Source organism: Dicentrarchus labrax, unplaced genomic scaffold (assembly GCF_905237075.1).
Source record: "Dicentrarchus labrax unplaced genomic scaffold, dlabrax2021, whole genome shotgun sequence".
Classification (NCBI taxonomy): domain Eukaryota; kingdom Metazoa; phylum Chordata; class Actinopteri; family Moronidae; genus Dicentrarchus; species Dicentrarchus labrax.
In genome coordinates this window covers 13,077,760-13,100,819 of record NW_026136709.1, presented here as the reverse complement: position 1 = coordinate 13,100,819, position 23,060 = coordinate 13,077,760, and the positions used below count along the sequence as shown (strand labels likewise).

Genomic DNA, 23,060 nt, shown 5'->3' with positions numbered 1-23,060 from the left:
TCACTAGGCAGAATTATTTTAACTTTCTGAACTGACTGTTTGCGCTGGCTGACAAAACAAAAGTGGGTAGGAGGCATTTTTACTCAGTTGATCAGTAGCACAGAATCATTTTCCAAACAGGAGCTAATAGGGGTGCAGTTTCTTACACACAGGCACATCAGCAGTGCAGATGTTTGCTGTCATGGCAACTTGAGTTGAACAGCTATCTTCAAAATGATGACACCACCAAGCTGTTGATAAATCAACTCCCTGGCCCAATCCCAATCTCCACTTTGAGGCTTTGAGGCACGTTGCCGATAAGTCCGTGAGGGCTTAGTGCTGTCCCAAAGTCACATAGTCAAGTGCATGAGTGCTCTGCCGCAGACACTTTAAACCCTTTATCCACATTTCTGCAGACTTTGCCTGGGGGAATTACCCACAGTTCATAGCGCTGTGACGTTAAACACGGGGCTACCCGGGGAAACCCTGAAGCATTAAAAAAAAAAAAAAAAAGGTAAACAAGTCCCATCAAAATCATATTAAAACAACAACAAACAATAAAGATATATATTTTTAAGTGTTGCAAAGTGCTCTCCGATTCCTATTTATATCATATCGAGACCTTGCAGGCTTTCATACTCAAACACTCACCAGGTGAGGTCAGCTAGGTCCGTGAGGGTTCAGAGTTTAGGCTTTAGGGTTGATATTGAGATTGGGCCTGTAAGGTGTCTGCCAACAGTCTTAAAGTAGCAACAAGGAACTTTCTTTTGTTGTTGATTGTGGCAGCCCCTGTGGACAAAAGTAGTAGTGTTTCTCCCACCTTGTTTCATTGAGTTCAAGGGGATCCGACCAAATCCGATCTGTTTGCAGGAATGAAGAATAACCATATAGAAAAAGCCAGTTTTCATACTGATGATCATATAGAGGCATCAGTGTTGAAATTAATCAAATAATCGATGCATCACGATGCAGACATGGACGATGCTGTATCGATGCAGTGGCCGACCATAATCGATTATAACGCAATGATGTCGCTCGTTAATTTTCCGAAAATTAAATTATGAAAAATAACATTCTCAGTAGCCTAACCCGTTTCATCTAGACCAGTACTTCTCAAATAGTGGGGCGCGACAGGCAGGGGGGACTGACGGGGGAGGAGAGATGGAGAAGTTTCTGACAGGAGTAAAAAGAAAAACGGAGGAGACGTCAGAGCAAGTGACGGTAACCGGCATAAACCTAATAAGAGCAGGAAATATGACGAAGCCTACATAGCCTTTAAGTTTACCGTGAATACGGTCGTAAATGAGGAAAGAGCTGTGTGTGTTTTACGTTTAAAAACTCTGGCAGCGGACAGCATGAAATCAAACAAATTAAGACGGCACCTGGAGACCTTACACCCCAGTTATGTCAATAAGCCACTGGACTTTTTTCACCGGATACTCAATGAGTATCACCAACAGGCCGGTCATTTAGTGAGCGCGGCATCAGAAAATAAAAACGCACCGTTAGCCTCGTACAAACACCGCCACATCGCCATGTGCAAAAAACCATCACACAATAGCAGAGGAGCTAATACTCCGGCAGCATTGGACATGGTCACAATCATAGGTTAGAAAAGTGCTGAGACACTGAATACTGTGTCTCTGTCCAATGACACGATCGGGAGACGGTGTGCGTGTGTGTGTGTGTGTGTGTGTGTGTGTGTGTGTGTGTGTGTGTGTGTGTGTGTGTGTGTGTGTGCGTGCTGTCTGCTGTGTTCAGACTGTTAAATAAAAAAGATTGTTTATATCTTACTACTTGTATTTTTGGATAAAAACAACCATATGAGGTAATATAGAAAACTTATATTGAACTATACAGTATCTTAATGCATTCCGTCAAGTCAAATATCTTACATGGCTTTAATAGAAAAATGTATTTGAAGCATCGTGATGCATCGTGATGCATCGAGGAATCGAAGATGTGATAATCGTAATCGAATCAGGAGATCAGTGACAATTCACACCTCTATTAATATTATTATTATTATGTATAAATTGCCATTTTTACTAAAAATTATAAAAATGTATTTTACCCTGTCTACTATCCCAAATATATATATTATATATATATATAAAAAGCATTTCTGCATGTTTTAAATCATCTACTTTTCTGACATCTCATCATGCACTGTGGCACGTACACAAACTGTCATCCAATAAAAAGTAATCTTGGATTTTTGGGAGAGGTTAGCTGACCCGGTTATATAAAACTGCACGTCGTCTGCCAAGCTAATCAGCAGAACTGCAGCAGTATTAACGTCCGTCGGGGAGATGTCAGGTAATTTAAGGTTACTATGATGGTTTTCTTGATTTCTGAAGTGTCTAGCTGCTTTGCATTTGAAAAGTTTGCTTTAAAAGTCCTTGCTAGAAACACAAGGTTGTTCTCAGGGTCACTGGAACATACGAGCTCATTCAGCTCAACAAGACTGAGGTAACAGATTTCAGGAGCAGGTTTGACAGAATGGGGATCTCCACAATCCACAGGGACCTCAGATTCAAGCTGCTGCTTCTCTACATTAAAAAGAGAAAGCTGATGTAGTTTGGACACCTGGTTATGTTATCCCGACAGCCTGGACACACTGTGGTTGACACTACTCATCATTCCTAAGAATACTTTTTTGCTTTTTTATGCAGCTTAAATCTAAAAGGCCAGGAAAGGTCCTTCCATCAAAAATAAAGATCTTTAGCTTAAAGAAGAGAGGTCACTTGTGTGCACTAAACACTTTGCTATTTAAATTAATTTGAACTTTAGGGGCTGATTCCAGTCAGAAAAACTTTGTGTTGTCTACCCTTGACCTTAACTACTGTATCCGTGGGATAAAAGATGGGGGAGGATGTCAACCAAAGGAGGCATTCTTTAGAGCCTTTCAAACTAAAAACATTATGCTCAGGTTTTTATATTTTTGCATTTTACTTGGTTCATTCTGTACAATCTTTTTTTCTTTAACTCTCTCACAGATCTGTCAAGGGCCTCATTTAGAAACAAAAGTAAGACTCCAAAACATTGGGCTGGGGACAGCTCAATCTAACTGAGCACACAGCTGGCATCTCCTCTATCTCTTGTTCTGTCCAGTTCTGTGCGTCTGGGGTGTTTTAAGCCTTGGGCTGAAGGCAAATATTATGACTTTACAGTCATAAGGTTATCATTCCCATGCTTCACACGCAAAGATAGAACAAAAAAAGAAAAGTCAGGAAGTATGTAAAGTGGATTATTATTGCCTTTTATATGGGAGGTAATTATGTTGTTGGCCAGCCTAACTGGGTGGCACGGTGCCTTGATTTGGGGATAGCAGTCTCAGCACTAATTCAACTAATCTTGTTGTAGGTGGGGCAATGTTAGCATCTGTCAGTGTTATCTCAGATCAAAAGGTATGAGTAGAATAGTGACGCTAATTATTTCATTCCTGTGGAGCTGGGCTGTAATTTTGTCTGGAGGGGGACAGATGGTGAGTTCCTGTTGACTTCTACAGCAGCTGCTCTCTCAATCAGACAGACCACTGGCTCGCAATAGTTGCCACACTTGATACTTTTTTGTGAGAATTTATTTGATGACTGTCGGATTGTTTCATCCATACGCTTTTTTGCAAAACACTTCTCTATGAGCAGAGACGGGTGATGATAGCACATCATTTATAATATCTGGAAGACTTTATAAAACATTGTAACTGTAAATTGACAATCTAATCTAAGTAATCGGCTATTGAAATATCATTGTGGTATTCAGTATGTTATTCAGCTATACAAACTAAAATTCCATGAAATGCTAAATCCAAGAAATGTTAAGAATTGCTTGCAAACAGCAGCTGACCCAGGTTTGAAAACATTCCATAATCAAAAGTGCGTCCCTGTGCATTACTCAAAATATTCAACCTTAGCATTTTTCAGTGTTTGTTGGTGATCTGAAGGGCAAACAAATACACTTCAGTTCAGCATATCTTTCACAAAAAGTGCTGAATTTGTGCTATAGACAAACACATACACCTCAATAGAAGGACACACACAGCACCAAAATACATTACAGATCCAAACATTGAAGTGCCCGACTCTGCAAAATCAGCCACAGTTTGCACAACAGCTCAAAACATCCTGCTGGGACAAGTAAAATAGCAGGAGAGCCGACACTCGACTGAAGAACCTATAATGCATTCATGCTTACAGTATGCATTATCTGCTCTCTGAGACTAAATCCTGCTCTGACTTGTTTGGCGAATGCACATAAACATGAATTTATGACTATGACCTGTTTAAATACATGTTCGAATTCACTTTAGTTATTTTGTATGTAATGAAGAGTGAGAGAGCAAACATGTATGCTACAGATTTGCTCTGCTGCCAAATCAGTCTACTCCAGTGTGTGGAAACGTGACCGAGTTCCCTTGAGAGCTCATTTAAGAGAGAGAAAGAGAGAGAGAGAGACAGAGAGCTGTCTGGCAGAGAGAAAATAAATTAAATAAGAGGAAACTGGGAAACACTGGAACACAATTCAGTTAAACCGAAGGGCTCTCCCCGGGAAAACCAGGAGATTCCTGGTATATCTGGCTCAGAGAAGACATAAAAAAGCCCAAAGGTGCACACATGCAAGCAGTTTAACAAGCACCATCTCCAATTTTTGTAATTTAAATGTTTATTCTAATGGAAAAATGCATGATTGTTTCTTTGAGATGTATAATGTCAAAAATGTACTGTCCTCAATTTAAATCAACGTTGCTAAACTAAACATGATGTCCTCAACTGACAGCAATATTATGTGACCTTTAGCCATGTTTACTATTCATTTATTAAAGTCAATAAAACCCAATATCCACTAGAAATTGCCCGTGTTTACAGTGAATTACCTGCTTCATTAGTCAACTGTGTGAACAACCTCATCCATCACAAATCAATAACATCTTTAAAAGGAGATGTCAGTGGAGCTTTCATGATTAGATAAGATGGCTAATCCTGGCCATTGATTGGATTATGGGCCATTTGTACATCAGTAGCTCACAGTTCCTTTACTGTATGTGAGGTACTTGTAATATCTCCAGAGGTGGGAAAGAAAGGCTCATTATCTGTTCCTCACCTTTTATGTCCTTTCCAAAGCCCATGGAAGAGGAGACGTTCTGGCCTTTGCTACTTGACTTTTCCTTCATCATCTCGTCGTCGCTGGACACGTCACCGGGCGAGCTGATCTTTTTCTTCTTCCTCTTTTTGTGGCGAGGAGGCAGCTTTTTTGGGAAGGCGAACATGGGAAAGATGACCAGGAGCATGGCTACGGAGCACAAGAGAAAGCCACTCCACCTGAAAGGAAGAAACAACAGATGGGCTGTTAAAAGGCAATTGAGAACAGACAGATATTCACACAGGAAACAGTCATAAGGGCTTCTGTTAGTCATACAGATGCACATCCATATTTACCAGTTGCCAACAAAGCGAGGGTCACTCTGGTCGATGTTGACTACAGTTTTGGGGTCGACGTAGAAGCCAATGAGGACACCTCCCAGCAAGTAGCCAGCTGCAGGTCCCAGGGCTCCCATCACATACATGATGGCTAAGAGAAACAAAAAGAACAGATCAGAAACTGCTATAACATCAAATACTATTTAACCTGCTTTCTTAACTGGAAACCCTATAAAGAATTTCTGTTTGCCAGCATGACGCCTAAATTAGCTCTAAATTAGGAAGATAGCACTTTGTTTCAGGGACTTCAAAGTTTTTCCACTTTCTTCATTAATGCTCTTAATGACCCGCTGTTACCGGTTACTGTTTAAATCAGACCTATGGGAGCTGTTCATTACCCCTGATGCAGTGTCCACCATATTCAGAACACCTGCACTGAGATCAGTGGGAACTCTCCACCAGCCCTGAGGTCATTTCTCACAGCGTTTGAAGTGTCTGTAACAACTGGCCTGAAAGCTCCAGAGGTCTCGCACTGACCTGAAGGCATGCCTCCGGCTCTCCAATAGCAGCAAACCTCAGAGCGAGTGGGGGAGGGGGGCAATACATTAACCCTCGGGGGCTCTCAGACCATCACTGAGGTGAGCCAATCACACTCCGTCACTTTGCCGCAGGAAGGGAAAAACTCATTAAAGTTAGATAACCTTAGTTGGACAAGTGGAAAAACCTCCTGCGGAAATCCAGCAGAGATGGGAGTCAAAGCCATTTACCAGCTGTAATCAGGGGGCAAAACTTTCTATAATTACACCTGGAACATTGCCGCTAGCCGTCAGGGTGTGAGAGGTGTGTGTGTGTGTGTGTGTGTGTGTGTGTGTGTGTGTGTGTGTGAATGAGGCGAGGGATTAGCCCTTTATGATGTTGTGTGTGTGTGTGTGTGTGTGTGTGTGTGTGTGTGTGTGTGTGTGTGTGTGTGTGTGTGTGTGTGTGCATATGCATTAAATTGTTTCTGTGAATGAAAAAATTCTCATCCACAAGTAGACACCAAGCAACTTCTGTTCTTCTATTTGTGGGTCTCTTAAATGTCACTTTCTGAGATGCTGGCAATAGACCCCATCGGCAGTATGTGCGTGTGTCCACATGTGTCTGTTTGGCAGCAGGTGTGCTTTGTGTCCGGACCAACACTCGAATGTCTAATCTCTCCCCAGAGACTAACGCACTTCCACTCTGCCAGGTTACATAACGAACGCATGCTTACACACACACACACACTTCTCCATCAACAAAGTTTGGTTTTTGTCAGAATAGAAGCTCAAAAGCCATTTCATCTCAGTCTGTTTCACCAAATGTTTTATTAGCCCTGCCAACATTTGCATATAGCATTCCTGCATCCCGAGAGGCTTGCATCTTTAACTGGCCTCATATTTTTGTCCCAGCACTTTGAGTGCTGTTTGACATCCTTTCCAACCTGGATGTGGCTAAGAGAGCACAAATATGCAAAACCCCTAGTGTGGTTCCAACAATGTCCCAATGCCAAAATGCTTATCCAGACTTAAAGCTACAGTATGCAAAACCTTTCTATCGGTTAACTCGTATCACTCAAGCTAAGCCTCTCCCACCAAACCCACAAATGCTAACAGGCAGCAAAAGGAGTCAGTTGCCCAGTGAAAAACGCCAATAGAAATGTCCTCTCTCTGAAATGACCTGTGATTGGCCAAAGTCTCCCGTCACGGGCTAGATTTTCTAAAGCCTGAAAACAAAGCCAAGTGCAAAAGTATAGTTTTCTCTCAAACCACTTGAATTACAATATGCTGACAGGTTATTATGGAAGTTCTGCACAATGACGCTGCCTACCACAGCTTTAATTAAATCATGGCATCCTTAAACAAAACTATTAAGAAAATGAGGGGAAAATATTGCTTAAAAGAACAAAAGACCCTTCAACAAATCCTCTTATCAGCCTAAAGCAGGCACACACATATGCTTACACACATGAACACAAAAAGCAAGACAACAATGGTCAATTCCCTTGGCACCAATGACTCTGGTGATCAGTCTTCTATGCAGGTTTCTGCACATATACAGTTTGTGCATGTGATGAAAGAGAAAAGGTAGGAGCCTTGCACTGTATATATATTCTGTATATATATTTTAAAATATACATATATAACATATGTGTTAGTGTATTGCACTTGAGGCGTTTCATTTCTATAAATCTACACGAGCAGACATGAATGACTTCTCTAAACACCTAAAGCAGGTGTCCATCCTCCTTTTACTTCTCCTGCCTCTCTCCCACTGTATGTCATATTTTATCTTTTTTACTCCTTTCACTGTGCCATTTCTCATATCCTGCTGGCTTTAGAGTCAATTCACTGCAGCAGTCAATCCGTTACACAGTGTAACGGGTAAATTACCACCAAGAGACAATAAACAATTAATTATAGTTGGCAAGGACAGCAAGAGGTCTTATCTCACTATCTCCATCTTGAAATTAAAAATGTCTCACAAAACCTACGCTAGTGAATCACGCTTTTGTGGTACACAGCAAAATTATTTGCAATTGCAATATAAAAGGCTGGCTATAACAGGAACTAGACTTGTCTGAACGGCTGATACACATTCCATACATTGCAGGGGTTTCAGATTCAGATCTCCTGCCTCTTGACTGAGCAAATATAATAAACATGATCCTATAGTTTTCAGCTGGTTAATATGAAAATATGAATGGGCCACATGTGACCACAGTGAGTGAATCTCTTGTGTGATTCAGCTCTTGAAATGCCATATAAAGAAAACCATATCAATGAATCATTCTCATCACCTCACTGACTGCTGAACATTCCTGCCCCAAATATAACACACCATCATTTAAACACATTTTGGCTTGAGCCAGACACACCGGGTGCATTCAGCCGTTCAGTCGTCAGGCAAAGGTTGCGCACCAAGTATGGTCCTTTGGTTGCCCTCCAATCCCCATCCTGCCCTTTCTCGGGCGCCCAGGCAGGGGCGGCCATATTTTATCCCCCTTGGGCGATTGTGTTATGTGCCTGTCTTGCCACTCCATCCATCACGTTAACAGCGTTATGCCCGATTGGAGGACGAAGGGGGTCATAAACCGCGCCTCACTCGTTGCCCTAACCCTGCCCGCTTGGCACCAAGCCGGGATATTTGGGGATGAAGGGATTGGAGGGCTGCGGCCGGGCTGAAGGGCGGCCAGGTCAGAGCCATCGGATTGAGGAATATGCTGGCACAGCAGCAGCGCTCCATCACACACAAACACACATGCTGCGGGGACATACGTCAGTGGAGCACAGGGGGTGCATGCCGATGCAGAACGCATGGTGCGCCACAGGCTCACTTTACTCAATTACACAACAGTCCTTTACCAACAGCATGTGAAGGACAATGCATTATAGGCTTTATATTGCTATCTATGCGTGTGGAGGTAATGGATTAGGAGCTCTCCATTGCAGTTATTGGCTTTTCACTCTTATGTTATACAAAGTCAGCATCTAAACCATCTACGTGACCATCCAGCCTGACTTTCAATATGTTGTGGTAATTTTGCGCTGACTTTGTTATATGCATTAGACATGCATGAAAAGCTACAAATTGAGGATGAAGTCACAGAGCATGAAAGTTAACATATTACATAGAGAATCCAATATCAGCGACAAGATATTAATGAGGTTTGAGAAAAAGTTTATTGCACAAGCCCCGAGAAACAAATACACGTGTGAGCGTCGGAAAGAAGATTCAATTACAACTCTGACTTCCACGTCAACCATGGTGAGTCCCTCTTAAATACACACAAGAGCAGTTACATGCATGCACATGGACACGTGAGAGGGGAGGTGCAAAGGCATCAGAGGTAAAGGTGAAGGAGGGATAAGGTTAGAGTTTTATAGTGCATCATTGACCCCAATTTAGTGTTTCAGCTCCACTGTTTGTGATGGATGGACACAGTGGTATCAGGCAGAGCAAGAGGAGATTCACTCGACAATAAGAGAAAGGCAATATAGCGGGATATAGAAAGAAATATAACCGGATAAACTTAGAGAAAAGTAGCAGAGAGAGAAAGCGGAGGCAAAGAAAAACAGATGAGGTAGGAAGAAACAGAATAACATCTGAGAGGGGGAGTGAGAGTGATGGAACATAAATAAACAGAGGGAGAGGAAAGGAGAAGAGTTTGGCTGCAGTCTGTGGTGACTGATCCTGCTGTGTAACAGAGTGATAAAGCTTGCTCAGCAACATCCCTCTCACATCTAACCTTCAGGGACCAGCACTGCTCTGTTGTCTCCACTCTGCCTCCTCCACACTCTGTAAGAGCTCTGCTCTTCCCGACTCTCTTTATTCATGAGCAACACTGACTCATTCAGAGCTTGTAGGAATGAATGAGGGTGAAACAGAAAGCGAAGAATGGCAGCAAAGAGCAGAAGCAGCGTGAATCAGAACCACAATCACACGAAGGTGAAAGCCCAGGTGGCTGCTGATGCTTGGGAAATTGTGAAATGGTGAAATTATCTTTACCGCAGCTTGTGTTGTGTCTTAAGGTGTGTGTGAAGCTACTTTGCCTCTCTTCTGTAGCTATCTAGGGATGCAACTAATGACTTTCCATTTCCAATTGATTTATATTATTGCTTCTTTTCTAAAATGTCATAAAATAGTAAAATTCTCCTCAGTTTTCCACAGTGAAGATGGTGTCTTCAGAATCCTCAAAAACTCCAAGATAATTGAGAAAAGCAGCATTTAAGGAGCATTTTGTTCAACAAATGACTTAAACGGTTGATCAATAACCAAATATTTCAGCTTTATACGATCGATCATTACAGACAATGAGATTGTACACCACAGCACCAATTTCACAGCTCAACTTGCAACGACAAACTTCCCTTCCCTAAAAGACTGCGAAAAATGCAAGGAATTCTGGGATATACGGCACCCAGCTGCTTCCATAGTTTCCTTGGATGTGAATGGAATTTCAGACATAACAATAAAATGGCGTCTGTGGTGTCCCCCCCCATCCCCCTCAACCTCTCCTGACCTTCTGTTCTTCTTACCCTTGAGACAGAGCCAGAGCGGCGGAGAACGAAGGAAGAGAACGCAAAGCAACCGGACCTGATGAGGAAGCACACTGCAACCTAATGAAGCAGCTCCCCGGTGGTCAAACTCATTAGCACAGATTAATGATTTGATTTAATTATGTGGACAAAATAAAAGGACAGGACTTTTACTGCCTTGTCAGAACACCGCAGGGTTAAAAGGTTGAGAAGAATCATCAGTGTCAGTCAGACTGCCCTTTTATCAACTCCACACAAGCTGAAACGAAATTGAGTGCAATACCCGTATGAGAGCGTGTTTATGTTTACATGCAGGCCATGTGCAGTAAGTCTCATTTGTTTTGGGATTTGTTTCTCTCGTCACTATCCTGCAATAAAGGCTGCTGAGGTATGAGCCTGGCTCTGTAATCCCTCTCCGCTCTCTGGCTAGAAACTTAGTTTCAATGAATTATGTAGTGCTCCACCTGGCTATTAGCCTACAAAGCTCAGTCAACCTCCAAACAAGCCTGGGAATGGATGCCAGCAACACAACAACCTTGGATTTGTATTCAAGTCATTACTCCGGAGCTGTCTAATCTCTAAAAGATGCAATCACATCTTCTCTGCATTACTCAAGAGCCATGTCATTTTGATTTATGTAGCATTATGCGTTGCACATTATCAATTCACTCTGACGTGGGATACTAATCGATTTACCTGCTACGGGACAGAAAAATATCTAAATGAGCTATTCTGCTTATTTACTAACATATACTTTATAAAATAAATGTATATCAGCACACACTACAGAATTCTGAGAACTCCAGCTCAATGCCTAAAGCTCTTTGGAAAGTGGAGCTGTGGGAGACAGATGTATGATAGATGATCTATGCGGTGGCTGCTGTTGGAAAGAGAACCAAAAGAGAGGGACAGTGCTCTATGTATCCCTGTGTTATGGGGATCTATTCAGTCATGTGACCTTCCCCAGCTGAGAGACAAGAGGAGAAAAAAAAGACAATGAAATAGGGGAATGACGGCATTGTCATGGCGACTTGCTGACATAGCAGTGTCTTCTTACAAGTCCTAACCTTACAGTTTTACCCAGAGGGCATGCATAGGGAGTGTGGACACACACACACAGTGTGGACACACACACACACACACACACAGTGTGGACACACACACACACACAGTGTGGCACACACACACACACACACACACACACACACACACACACACACACACACACACACACACACACACACACACACACACACACACACACACACACACACACACACACACACACACACACACACACACACACACAGTTAAGGACTGTGCGACAAACTGCATGATCCTGCATGAGTTAGATCCTGCATGACTTATCTAGATGATACCAATACACAACCAGAACGCAACATTATATATCAAGAGGCATGTTTGCTCTAAATCCATTAGCAGTTAAGCAGTTAATATGAACGCATAATATTCATATTTTACGTTATAAATTGTCAAAATATATCTAAAACCTGATACAGCAGTGTTATCATGTTATGCATTTCGCGAAAAAAACATTACATTTAAAAAGCTGGAACGGATGCTGTGAGACACAGGAGTAATGAAGTCCAGTAATCTGATGTCTCTCACATAAATAGGGAGAATACTGACCGGGGGGGTATGTGTGTGTGTGTATGCGCGCGCATGCATATGGTTATTCTGTAGCAGCCTGGTTTCATTTGCATGTGATTTAATGAAGGTAAACACAGTGGACGGCCATACATAATGGCACTACTCAAATTGGAGGCTGCAGATTTATCAACATAGGTCCTGCTGCCTTCAGGTGTTTGCAGGGGTTTAATGAACAGATACTGGACAACAGATACTATAACAAACACCAATATTAATTCACAGACAGATGCAGAAGCGCTGCCACGTTGCACTGGTCACTGTGTCAGTATAAAAAGTACAGCCCATTGTGTTACAGCAACTAATTGCCCATACCGTAAGTAAGTACAAATTCTCATTCCTAGCCAGGGAGAGGAGTTGTCTTTGCGGTATTGAGTGTGTTCCTGCATTAAGCATCCGGTAAACTAAAAGGTCTATATGGGTAGTCGTACAAGTGCTTCCTATAGAACAAGAACAGTCTGGGAGGGAATGAGATGTAAATCAAGAGAGAGGATGTGAGGGGGCATTAACAGAAAAAAGACCAGGGGCAGTTGAAGTAGAAGTAGGTAGTAGAGGTAGTGGGAATGAATGAGAATGAAGTGTGATAGAAAAAAAAAAACTGTCACAGTTTCCGTCAAGTCAGAGACTAAATTGACATAAACCCAGTTACACTCACTCACTAAATCAGAGAGAGAAACGGACATTATAGTTGCCTGTTGGAATGAAATGAGTGTTTAAATGGATGGTAGTGGTAATGTGGAATGATATTTCAGATCCAACTAGCCACACTGTCACACACAAGTTCACATACAAGTCACAGAACAACCACACTAGCACATATTGTACAAAAGACTGATGAAAGCCAGACCAGAACTGTGCAGCTGAAGGTCAAGAAGCCATTTTCCGCATGTGTTAAGCTGGCAGATATTGTCTCAATAATAACATCCAAATTTAATATTGCAATGGCACACCAGTCTGTTTAGGCACCCAAACACAGCACAGCCTCAGCAGGTCTATAAATATACCACTGCATGTGTGTGCACACAGCTGCCAGCCAACAGTGTGAACTCTACAGTCAATGTCTTTAACAACACTGAGGAAAAAAAGGCAGAAAAGAGGACAATCTAATCTACTCACGCATACATTACAGCTTCATATAGCTATAACATTTAGTAGTACTAGCAGTCTACAAAAGCAGTGAAGGCGTCCCACTGGCAGAACAGTGGGTGGTAAAAGGCTGAGATAAGTATGACATTCAGATCATACCTTGTAGAATATTTGAAAGGATCAAATACAGTAAAGAACTTTGATCCTGGTGTTCAGTCAGTACAGGCTGGTACAGACCAAGAGTCAAGAGCCTGAACAGCAACATCAAAGCCTTTTCCTACTTGAAAATGAATGTTCAAGCCACCCATCAGGCTTTGGTACCACCCCTTAAGCAAAGACATGACGAGTCACAAGGGGCGCAAAGAACTTGATCGGCATCGTGGGTCTGCCTTTCCCATCGCTTCCCCCTGCTATGGTATTCTGTACAGCAAACTATGACCCTGTGACCTCGTCTCTCATCCAGATGCAGGCCATGTGATGATGAGGTGACTGATGATGGAGGGTGCAGAGGTCAGACACACAATAAGGGCAGGTGAAGATCCAATTCATAAATCCACTGTACATGCTTCACTGGATTGCTTTTGTGTCCTCTTTTGTTATACTCACTGCAGGAGAGTAATGCCCAAATATTTGTCATAGTGCAGGATAAGCCCAAACAATACACTAATAAAATGTCCATGCAAGCTACTATATTTTCCATGCAGGGGTTCCCCAGGCTCACTTTGCTAAATCAAATATTTAGAAAATGAGAGAAAAGAGAATGGAGGGTTTTTCTCTATTTCTAGCTGCTCCCCAGCTGCAGGAGAGAGGCTACGGTACAGTAGTCAGCCAGCCAGGGAGGCAACGCTTCTGCCAGCCATGAACATGTGCTTCTTTATTCATTGATCAGGCAAAACAAAAGCAACACAGCATAACGATGTGCGGGCATAATTCAGCTAGTCCACAAAAAAAAAAAAATGTTGTAGCAATCACCTTCATCACCACTTTAGTTTCTAGCATGCATCCTGAGGGACCCCAAACACACATCTTTTGCAGTAAAAAAAACAACAACTTTTGTGTGCAAAAGAGGGGTCACGGATCCCACCTCTGACACCAAATTACCATTTTCTGCTGATTCTGATGCTGGCCTAAGGGTTCTGGACATGCATGGACAGCAAAAGACCACAAATCTGCTGCCGCAGATGTCTACCAGAATCCACTTAAGGGGCAGAAGGAGCTTGGAGAGTATGGCTGGATGTGAAGAAATCTAAATGGCAAAAGTGGCAAAAAATGAAGGAGTGGGAACATGGTGGTGGAAGGAGAACCCAGCCAGCGATGCACATCAGGTCAGTCCAAGGCTACTCACGCTTCTGTGCGGCATTAAAACATGTGACTGGGCCTCTAAATCCATCACTGTCAGATGGACAAATGTCTGTTTGGGACAAAAGATTTAGAGAACACTTTTGGAATCAAATTTGATCATGTGGGGGTTCCTTTTGAAAATCTTTTGAGATTTAGGTTGAATGAAACAATGTGTTTGTTGGTGACTTATGCGTTGTATGCCGATCATTAATGATGACGATACTTGGTTGCAAAAGTAGATTTTTTATTCTTTCCCCACCTCTATAGTAGAGGTTGAATGCACATGTCTCTGACTGATGTGAAAAGCTCAACCAAGGCTTATTTATTGTTCTCAGTGAAAGTCTGTTGTAAGGTAAACCTGATAAAGCCTGTGGCAAACAGCACTGTACGCAGTTGCACTTGTTATTTTCACACGAACTACAGAAGGTTGCCGATACGAGCAAGTGATGATTCACTTTTGAAGTTAGTGTCATATTAAATTAAAAGGGGTTTTTTTTCGTGAATGCTGTGCACAAAGCAATCCTACTTTGTTGTCAGCCAAGAGTTTGGTGGTCCGGAGGAGAAAAGTTCCCACCATCAATGCCAGCGTTATAAAGCCATATTTATTAGACAGTTGGAAATCTATTTCACTCTTTCTTCCTCACAATCTCCCCTTGTGACAAGCCAATCAAATCAACACAGCACTCTTTAACTGCCTTAGTGATGGAATGTCATTCAAAAGGCATAGACCAAGAGAAATGTCATCATTCCTTTATGCCTCCTCCTTTTCGTATTACTTCACCGTCTAATATTTCTCAGAAGTCTTTCACACGCTGCCACATCTAGTGAATCCTTTAGCCCTCTACTTAATTTTCTAATCCATCATCTTTTGTGGATTTCCCTCCTAATCCATCTTTCTTTGAGATTTTTACTCCCATTCCTTTTTCATAATTTGAGCAAACACACAATCTTTAGTTCATCCTAAATTACCTGCTTATAACGAACGACTGGAATGGGCAGTTTCAAGCATTTTCCAGCAATGAAATCAACTTTTTAAAACGAGTCCGGGTCTGTATGTACCTTGGAAATGTACAGAACATGATGCACAGGCAGGGCAACAGGCAGGAACACAAAGTCTGCTGTTGAGCTTGTTATTTTTTTCCCCACTTTCTGACCGAGCTGTTAGGTCAACAAATTGCTATTCTAGGTTAGGATTAGTCACCAGATTTGTGAGATTAGGGGTATATTTAAGGTTTAAAAGGCCTTTCTAGGTGAAACTTGTTTACAGCCTGGTCAAACAGTCATTATGGGACAACTGGGCATTTACCTCCATTACTTGACATAAACGTGCAGTTATTATGCCTTCTGTCAGAACTGTGAATCATCCAGCCAATCTGAGGAAATCCTTACATCACCTCCTTTCAATAACTCTTGCCAGATCACAAACACTAGTGGAGTGCTCTGAAATGCAGTGTCTCACACAGTAAGTCTGTTACCACTCTGTGTCTTTGTCTATGCATAGATAATGTTCCAGCATTTGAGAGTTTGGCAGATAATCTTTCAGCTGATGAGCGGCCATGACTGGGGCATCTGTGCTGGGTGTATAACCACATTGTAGTAGTAAGCATGGAGGCTTAGGTGTTACTTTGCCACAAGCTTGCACCTGCAGCTTTTCAGCCTCTCTCCTTCACAGACATGGCACAGCAATCTGGTTCATGGTGCTAAAAGCGATGCCGCCACCACCCCCCCGCCCAATCTTCTGCTAGTGCCAAGAATTTGGCCGATTCATCAGTACATCCTCCTCTTTCTTCCGATTCCTGCACCGGCTACTCCTCAAGAGAAAAAAAAAAAGAATGCAGATTCCAGATCTACAGAGCTCACTTGAAAAACGAGGTGAAAGTTTATACACAAAGTCACAACTCCTAATAGTCTACATTAGCTCATGCTTTGCCTTCAAGAAAACATATCAATTAGCCAGGATACCAAAGCAAATGCTTAACCATATTTATTAATATATGCCTGTAGTGTTTGTCCTGCGTGAGCTCCATTTCCTTGGCAAAATTGGACAGAAGGATAAAAGACTAAAACATATAAAGAGTTGAGGTTATGTGATCTTACCATACATCTGTAATACCTTTATGTTCATGTTAATATATTTACTGTGGCAGAACACTCAGCGAATAGAGTCACAACATAGCTGCTTTCATTCATACTGTTAACACAGGTAGGAAAAAGAAGTTGCCATACTGTTCTACAGCAGAGGCACCTCCTACACACTGTGACAGCAGTGTATGAAGCCGGTCTTGACGTTGATGGGTCAGACTTCACTGCAGTCTCGTCACACAGGCACATATGTTCAAATGTCACTGCATGCTTGCAGAAAAACCAAGTGTACGATCTGCAACACAAAACCCTGCCTCCTGCAAACACTTGTGCTTGCTCCCAACAACCCCCAAAGCCACCAAACCTCACCGCCCCCCCAACTGCAGGTGCACGCACACACACACACACACACACACACACACACACACACACATATATGCGCACAGACACCCCCTGTGCAAGCACCCTGCCAGCTCTCAACAGCTGCTCTCTCACCATTCACACCCCTAAACAACTAAGCCCCCAAAATGTAACACACAGGAACAAAGCCTGAAAGAAAATTTGCATTAGAGCAGCAGGCTTTGGAAAATTATTATTATAATAATTATATATATTGATAAAGTATCTGTGTCCGGCTATTAAAAGAATCCTACTTAAATATATTAACAATAACTGTTAGACGCCATTTTTCTTCCAAAACATCCCACAACAATGAGCAAACTCAGCTAACATCAGTGGATGACTCTTGTCAAAACAATGTCTCTCCAATGAGCTGAATCACAGTTACATGTTAGCCTATTAGCCTGCATTATATAATACACAACCAGCTACATTCAGTGGCATAACACAGGCTGGCAGAGCCGTTAAGATAAACGGATGAATGTGCACAGCGATCCGTACGCATGTCAGGCTACATTTTTGGTTTTAGTACATTATTACTGTGTGTGTGTGTGTGTGTGTGTTGTGTGTGTGTGTGTGTGTGTGTGTGTGTGTGTGTGTGTGTGTGTGTGTGTGTGTGTGTGTGTGTGTGTGGCAACGATCCCACAGGGAGAGGTCAAAAAACATTTAGTGCCATCCATCCCCCTTAGAGTGGGCTCCTGTCCCTCCAGGAGGTTCAACACAGATGGGTCGGCTATGTGCAGCCAGCACAGCAGAGTAACAGCTGAAGGTCAGAAGGGGACAAATGCCAATTTTAAAAAAGGAGGACACCCAGTGTGTAAAAATGTTAACAAACACATATACAATACAAGAAGTACTCTAGTACTCTAGTGAGAAAATCTGTTCAATGTCCATATGGAGAACAATATTTCTGAATAATAGCACTTTATTTCCCCCATACCCATGCTCTTACACTTATGTAAATCCCATTAACACTTTACCCTCCAGCAGCCTTCCCTCCCTCACTCTCCATCTCTGCAGCACAGGGGTCAAGGAGAACAATAGTTAGTCCACAGCTCTGAGGGCATAACACTAGAATGGAGGAAGATTTTTTTTTCTTCATCTCTGTAGCAAAACAACACTCCTGACAACCCTCTAAAGGCTGAATCAACTTGGAGGGGTGACTGAGCTGAGCAGATAAGATGCACAATAGAGAGTGAGAGGAACGTAACTCAGCTTGACGTGGATGCACAGGCTGTCTCTGTAACTATTTGATTGAGAGTTGAGGCAGGTCAGATAAGTCGAATCCCAAAGCAGCTCAGTCGGAGTTTCTGGCTTTTTGGGAATCCAGTGCTTGATAGCAACAGCACCCTGTGTGCTGAGAGAATCACAGGACATACAGTACCCCTGGCAACAGATAAACATCTGGTAATTATTGACAACAACTCATTTCCTGACTGAACAAAAACAGGCAAAGGAAGGGCATGTTTCTCTTCACAATGCTGATTAGTTTAATCAGAGAAAATACACAGAGACACTGCAGGTTTTTGAGTGCTTTCAGGCAGCAGAGATGAAAAGGCAAAGGACCTCTGAATTGAAGTGGCCACTTCTTTTTTTCGTTTTTTATTACTGGCCATAAAACACTTTCAGGGAAGAATCAGATCAGAGAAGAAGCAGTATTATAGCTATTCATCTAGACAAAGAATATTAAATGAGAAAAAAAACATGATGCATTTGGAAGTACGGATGTCACATTTTTAGCAGTTAGATGTGAATCAGATTCATTTGTGAATGAGGCACTGTAATTTGTCCAAATTCACAGATGCCGTCCAGTTTGAACATTCAATGATTAGGGTTCATGGCTTTGTGGGTGGGTGTGGAAGTGTCCTGTGCTTTGCAGTTATGATATAACATCTGGCCAAACACATAAGCCACTAAGCCTTGCAGTTAATCAATCCGAAAATTTGAATCATACTCCATTTTTCAAGCCAATCCCTGATGCATAAATTTCCCAAAACAATTCCCTACAGTGTTTCCGTGCAGTGACAATTAAAGCACTTCAAATCTATTTCAGAACATCATTCAATTTTAACCCGAGCCAACAAGAGCCAGGGATCAAGGAGGATTTGGAGGAACAACATGGACCAAAGAGCCAGCACGAACAAAGAAAAAATTTCCATTTATTTCCCACATAGCTGAAAACAAAAGGTCTCTTAGAATTCCTGCAATCCAAAAAAAAAAAAAAAAAACCTCTTGTGGCATTTCCCCAGGAACCTTCCCACACTGTCAAAACAACCCGGCCACAACACTGAAAAATGGCCAGAAGTCACCGGCCAATGAGGTTGAGCAATGACCACACTAAAGTTGTTGTGGTTAAGACCCCTGCGTCTAGAAACAAACAGACTCCCACACTTGCCTGAACCTTCTCTGCCTTATTCCATCACTCCTACTCTTCCTGCTTACTGACTGAAGTGAGAATTGGCTGAGAGGAGTGCAGGTTGGTGGAGATAAAAAAAACAACATTAAAAAAGATTTTGAAGCACAGACAGAACTGTCAGTGGCGCAGGATCAGCCTCAGAAGGGTCAGCGGTTCAAAGGGGAGTCGTAGTAATAGTAATAGTCAGAGCTGGCAGCCCGGCAGTCTGCAGCTAAAAAGGTCGCCGGCTGCTGAGTAACCCTGAGGGCTTGTGTGTCCAACAGGACTGAGTGGAGGGAGAGGGGGCAGAGATATTTAAAACCTCCTTGAGAATAAGCCAAGGGGACAGTGATGAAACAGGCCCAGGATTCCTTCTATATGTGTGCCAGCCTCTGACGGGGCCAAATGTGTACCCTAACCAATCCTGAAATGTGATCCGTCGGCCTGGAGTGGCAGAGAGTGTCAGGGAGAAGGCCGGGTTCTCTGGGGACTTGTGTGTTTGCCTCTGTGTGTGCACAATCTGCATTTGCTTTGGCTGCTAAGCAGAACAGGACACACAATTTAATGAAATTGACTGAGTGAGTACAGAAAGGGACGTGCAGGGGCCATGACTGATAATCCTCAGAGTCACAAAAAATAAAAACGCTGAGGTATGACTGTAAAGTCATTGTTCATTCCTGTTTTTCTTCTCTAATCTGGTGGGGACAGATATTACACACACAAAACACAACTCAGGAGAAAGACTGAGAGCAACTGTTCTTTCTAAATTTGTCAGGGGGAGAGAGCAGAGAACACACCCCTTGTGCTTACACTAGCATGAGAGTGTGCATCTGTGTGTATCAGAGAGTGCAGACAGGACCAGTGTTCAGGCTGTCCCTGCAGGGTGTTAAAGCTCCTCTCTTCCTAAACTGGGCACCACCCCTTTTCCTCCTCCTCCTCTTCAGTAAATAAACAGGCCTCTACAGTCCCACTGTGTCAAGCCGGGGCTACATCAGATACCCTTGGGTTTTCTAACAAAACATTAATAATACATGAGCACCAATAACACATACCAGTATGTTAGTTTCAGAGTCATCTGCAGTGCAAAGTAGTTAATGCAGAGGTAGTGGGACTCTGTCAGCCAGGAGGAATCAATTAACCTTATCCTGCATGTAGAGTGGGTGGTTACATGCATATTGGTATGCAAAGAGGCTGCAAAGTCTAGACAATAAAAAAGGTAATAAAAGAACAACAGTGCTTAAACAAAGGGTTATAGTTACAGTTGGAACCTAGGCCTTCCAGGATATAAAAGCTGGCAGAGGTGCTAAATTAAATTGTTTTTAAGTCAGTTTATTGCATGGACTCCTCTGGAAAGTAATGTGGACACGCAGACAACAATCTAATCAGAGCTGACCTCTCCATTTGTCCCACATCAATAACATCTCCTCAGCATCATCAGCTTGTAAATCACAGAGTCGCTGTCAGTGCAGAAAAAGAAAATAACCCACCTCGTCTCATAACTGGAGGTCACAGCTATTGTGCAAGGGAATGGATCAACAGTTCAATGAGGAGAATCAAGATTATTGATCATTTAGATTTGTGGGTCATTGTGTTGCCAAACCAGATGGAGATGCTGACAGACTGGAAGCTTTTAGAAACAGCAGAGACAAGAACAAAACAAAAGCTGGGTGGTGTTTCAAATGAGTTCACTTCCAGTTGAACCTTTACTAGAAGAACAGAAACCTCATCTAAAGTAACGAGCCACCTTCACATAAGATGGAGCACCTTCTAAGAGAAAGGCAAAGACAAACGTTCTCCATAGTAACACCAAGAATGGTATGTTGTAACTCAGAGCAGAAAGAGAGAAAAGACTGATTAAAGAGGCAGAAATGTGCACACTGTGGCTACTCCTACACTCGAACCACCAGTTCTTATCTTTATATTCTCTAGTACTATATAACGAAAAAAAACAAAAACAACTAGCTATACCCTAATTTCACTATTTATTCACAATGTGGAGTAAAGGTTCCGACGCTGTGCCCGTTACATTACCATAGCAATGTGGGGCCAGAGCTGGGAAATGGGGTGACAGGTCAGAGGGAATGCCCCACTATGTATGCATGCATACACAAAGATAACATATCCTGACAAAAAGACACACACACACACACACACACACACACACACACACACACACACACACACACACACACACACACACACACACACACACACACACACACACACACACACACACACACACACACACACACACACACACACACACACACACACTCTCCCTCCAAGGGCACCAGAAGTACCCCTCAGTGTAAACCGCATTGTCCTACAAAAGCAAGGAACTCCTCCCCTCTGAGCCACTGTAAATTGAGATGGGGTTTACATTAATGGGTTTGGGGGAGGAAAAAAAACACCTTGAGGTAAGTGTGGGGGAAGTCTCCTTGAGATATGGGTAGCCTACATCTCCACAAAATTTGGCAAAACATGGAAATTAACAGGTTTTATAGTACTAATTATCCTTCGGGGAGAAAGGGGAATAGGTAGAGGTTAAAAAAAAAAAAACATTTCAATGTTAATTCTTGCCCAATAATACGTTTTTTCTGAGCTTTGAAAAGGTGAAACAAAGAATCCTGATGTCTCAGGATGAATTCTATTAAAGTCAGCACCACCTGGACTCATGCACCAAATACTACAAATGCCTCAGAATGTCACAGATAAAACTCAAGCCCAGTTACCATGGTTATTGTGAGCAGCTGAAATACAACTCAAGGACATTTTCCCCACGTATATGCTCCCTCTAACATGTCAGAACATGTCTCTTGTTTTCCCAGACAATGCTCTGCTGGAACGAAACAGATCATGCTCTGTGATTCCTCTGAAAATATCCATCAAGGTCACCAGAGCAAGTGCTGCTTTTGATGGATATCTGTACAAGGAGGATGTCTTGACCGCAATGACTCAATGAGCCTTACGAGCCCTGATGCATTCGCTCCGGACTGCCGTGCCAAGGTGAGGGCACAGCAAGTGTGTGTTTGAGGTTGTTTTCCCCTTGTTTTTCAATAGCTATGCTGCATTGGCTCCTTGTGACGCAGGGATGTGATCAATACTGAGTCTCGAGGGCAGCGGAGCAGGCAGCGAAAGGACTCAACAGCGAATTGGCTCCATAGGGTGTGTAATGTTGTGATCAAGGACTGGTGTCAGCACTATGGCTAATGCTGTGCGACCATCTCTGGGTTGTTTTTTTGTCCAACAGGGTGCATGTACAGTAATAATACACCTGCATACAACTCACACACTGAAACAATTAATCAGTTAGCGGATCAAGCTAAATTTAAATCAACACTCACAATCGATCATTCGTTACAGTTATTTATCAAACAAAAATACACTAAGGAGGATTATGTGATTGGAAAGTGAATCATTTGGGGGTTTTGTCTGTTAAGTGGGACAAAATAAGCAAATTGAAGATATCGCCCTGGGCTTTGTGAGTCTGTGAAGACCATTTTTCAATTTGAATTTCTGACGTTTTATAGTGTAGACAATTTGACAATTAAAAATCTAATCAGTAGATTAACTGATGATAAAAATAATCATTAGATGCAGCCCTACACACAGGACAGTGACCATCTGTGTAAG

At 42.4% G+C, this 23,060-nt stretch overlaps 1 protein-coding gene across 1 annotated transcript in view; it reads right to left on the bottom strand.

Moving 5' to 3' along the window:
- LOC127369209 (solute carrier organic anion transporter family member 5A1) overlaps positions 1 to 23,060 on the bottom strand; it is a 40,603-nt gene that overhangs the window by 14,541 nt on the left and 3,002 nt on the right. The window contains exons 3-4 of the mRNA XM_051410311.1: positions 5,418 to 5,550; positions 5,083 to 5,300 (exon numbers count right to left, since the gene is read on the bottom strand). Of these exons, the coding sequence (XP_051266271.1) occupies positions 5,083 to 5,300; positions 5,418 to 5,550 (351 nt within the window). The remainder of the gene's footprint in view (positions 1 to 5,082; positions 5,301 to 5,417; positions 5,551 to 23,060) is intronic.